At 38.3% G+C, this 2,812-nt stretch overlaps 1 protein-coding gene across 1 annotated transcript; it reads left to right on the top strand.

Annotated features, from left to right (window-relative positions):
- On the top strand, window positions 1-2,014 carry LOC121258213 (homeobox-leucine zipper protein ATHB-13-like). The gene is made up of 3 exons (XM_041159618.1): window positions 1-458; window positions 543-919; window positions 1,416-2,014. Exons 1-3 carry the CDS (start codon window positions 332-334, stop codon window positions 1,761-1,763), a joined length of 852 nt encoding a protein of 283 aa, XP_041015552.1. The 5' UTR covers window positions 1-331; the 3' UTR covers window positions 1,764-2,014.
- The last annotated feature ends 798 nt before the right edge of the window (window positions 2,015-2,812 follow it).

Raw genomic sequence — 2,812 nt, 5'->3', positions numbered from 1 at the left:
TTCTTCTTCTCTTGCTTTCCACTGTCTCTATATTCTGTATTTGTATACACAAAAAAGTTAAACTCTCCTAGAAAAGCTGTTAACGTATACAAGCCGAGGATCGTACCAATTGTTTATCTCTTCTTAAGGAAGAAATTGGGTACCTTCTCTTATTTTTAGCTTAGCATTTTACGTCATATATCAAGACTCCCTTTCCCCTTTCCTTCACTAAAACTCTGTCCACTCGGTGTATCTTCCATCTTCTTTCTCTATTTCAACATGATTACCAAATTATCGCCGGAGCTTTTGAGAATATTGTTACTGGCACAAGCCTAAGTTGCCTAACTAGATAATGATTGGTAATGGGATGGCTTTCTTCTCAGCAAATTTCATGCTACAAACCCCTCATGAAGATGACAATCAACATCCCACTTCTCTCAATCCAATCTTACCATCATGCACACCTCAAGAATTTCATGGTACTCTCTCTCTCTGCCCCCCCATTTCTATCAGAAACTTAAATCTAATTAACATGGGGTTCAAATGCTTTTTTGTTGATTCAGGGGTTGCATCCTTCCTAGGAAAGAGATCCCTGTCATTTTCAGGTGTTGAATTGGGAGAAGAAGGAAATGGGGAGGATGACTTGTCTGATGATGGTTCACAGGTAGGGGAGAAGAAAAGGAGGCTTAACATGGAACAGGTGAAGACACTCGAGAAGAACTTCGAGTTGGGGAACAAGCTTGAGCCAGAGAGGAAAATGCAGCTGGCAAGGGCTCTTGGTCTGCAGCCAAGACAGATTGCTATATGGTTCCAAAACAGGAGGGCCAGGTGGAAGACTAAGCAGTTGGAGAAAGACTATGATCTGCTTAAAAGACAGTTTGAAGCAATCAAAGCAGATAATGATGTTCTTCAAGCTAAGAACCAAAAACTTCAAGCAGAGGTTAGTTCCAACTTTCCGATACATTTTCTTTTGTTATCTGTCATTTGTATGGCCTTTCTTTTCATTTTCTTACTTCTAAATTTACCTTTCATGCTGGGGATCTTATCCAGCTGATTTTGTGAAATTTATGGGATTTGTTCCAGAGTTCCGCATGGGAGTGTCAATTCTGCTTAAATAAACTTCGAAATCGTGTTCATTTCCCACCTAATATATAGTTATGCTTTTTGACTCTTTCCTGCATCATGATTTTCTTTGAGGGAAGTCATGGAACCAATAATGGCTTTTCAAAAAGTTCATTTTCTTTTCTTGCCTGATGTACTGATTGATCAATAATATTGTTTGGGGCTAAAGGGTAATCATATCTACAACAAGAGAACTCTCAGACACAAACATCTGAGCTAGTTGATCTGTATACCAATTAACAACAGGGAATTATCATTAATTCAGTATGTGTTTATATGCTTCATCTTAACCGTTCAATTCATAATCACTGCAGATATTGGCTCTAAAAAACAGAGAACCAACCGAATCTATCAACCTCAATAAAGAAACCGAGGGTTCCTGCAGCAACAGAAGTGAGAACAGCTCTGAGATCAAGCTGGATATCTCAAGGACACCGGCCATTGACAGCCCTTTATCCACTCATCCAATCAGCAGAACACTCTTTCCATCCTCTGTAAGGCCTCCAGGTGTGGCTCAGCTCTTCCAAAACTCATCAAGACCTGACCTCCAATGCCAGAAGATGGATCAAATGGTCAAAGAAGAAAGCCTAAGCAACATGTTCTGCGGCATGGACGATCAATCCGCGTTCTGGCCGTGGTTGGAGCAACATCACTTTAACTGATTGGAGGAACCCAGAAACGCCTCATTGGAGTATAGCCATTTCCAAGTGAAATCAAGAGGGCAGATTGATTAATTACAGCTTGTTCTTTGTGCTTTTCTATTAAACCATGTTTTGTTACCTAGATTGGTGTATAAAGTAAAATATATAGCAGGTTGAATTTTCAGGTGGTGTTGATCATCCTTTTTTTATGGAGGAATAAAGATATCATATGTGTTCGAGTTATATATTTATATATACACTTTTTAAATTAATTTTCTGGACTCTGAGAAATGCGGGACATATATCATTTCCCTTTCATTTATTTTCCTGCTCTGGAATCATGCCCCTGACTCCATTTACTGTCAAAAGGAAAATGCTGGCGAGTGAGTGCTTTGAAAGAAGTCCTTGTACAGATCATGTTTTCTGATATCCATCATTCAGTATTCCAACGGCGAACAAAATCTACTCTTAAGTTAATAAAGAAAGTAAAAACTGGTGGGGGAGAGAATCTTAGCACACATTCCAAGAGGGAAAGAAGACAAGCAGATGAAGAGGAGAAGAAAACAAGGGAGGGGTTGGTTGCTTGGGAAATGGTCATTCTCGTGAAGGGGATGTCTGGTAATCTTATTACAGTGACCAAAAGCATGGAATGGGAATCAAAAAAGCCTATATTCACGTACGTACGTACGAACCAGACTTCAGGCACTCAGCAAGCAGAGTCTAGACACTCGTTATAAATCCAAACCTGGCGTAAATCGATTCACCAATCACTCCCCAAAATATTTAATTTGTCAACTCAAAGGATATCTCTCCATGAAACTTGTTTTTTAATTACCAAATAGAAAGCTCTCCATGACAAGGATATAATTCATGGCTAGTTTTTTCAAAAGCAAGCATTATATTAATATAAGGATAAAAAGATACAAAAAGATCAATCTGAGTGAAAAAGGCCCAACAAAATACATCATTTATTCATGAAAAAATTTAAGACATAAGTCTCACACTCCAACACACCACTTAAAAACATATGATTTTATTCTTTTATATTCATGAAATATGAAATATAATGA

Source organism: Juglans microcarpa x Juglans regia, chromosome 3S (genome assembly GCF_004785595.1).
Source record: "Juglans microcarpa x Juglans regia isolate MS1-56 chromosome 3S, Jm3101_v1.0, whole genome shotgun sequence".
Classification (NCBI taxonomy): Eukaryota; Viridiplantae; Streptophyta; class Magnoliopsida; order Fagales; family Juglandaceae; genus Juglans; species Juglans microcarpa x Juglans regia.
The sequence above is the reverse complement of the archived record's forward strand: the minus strand, read 5'-3'. Positions and strand labels throughout refer to the sequence as shown.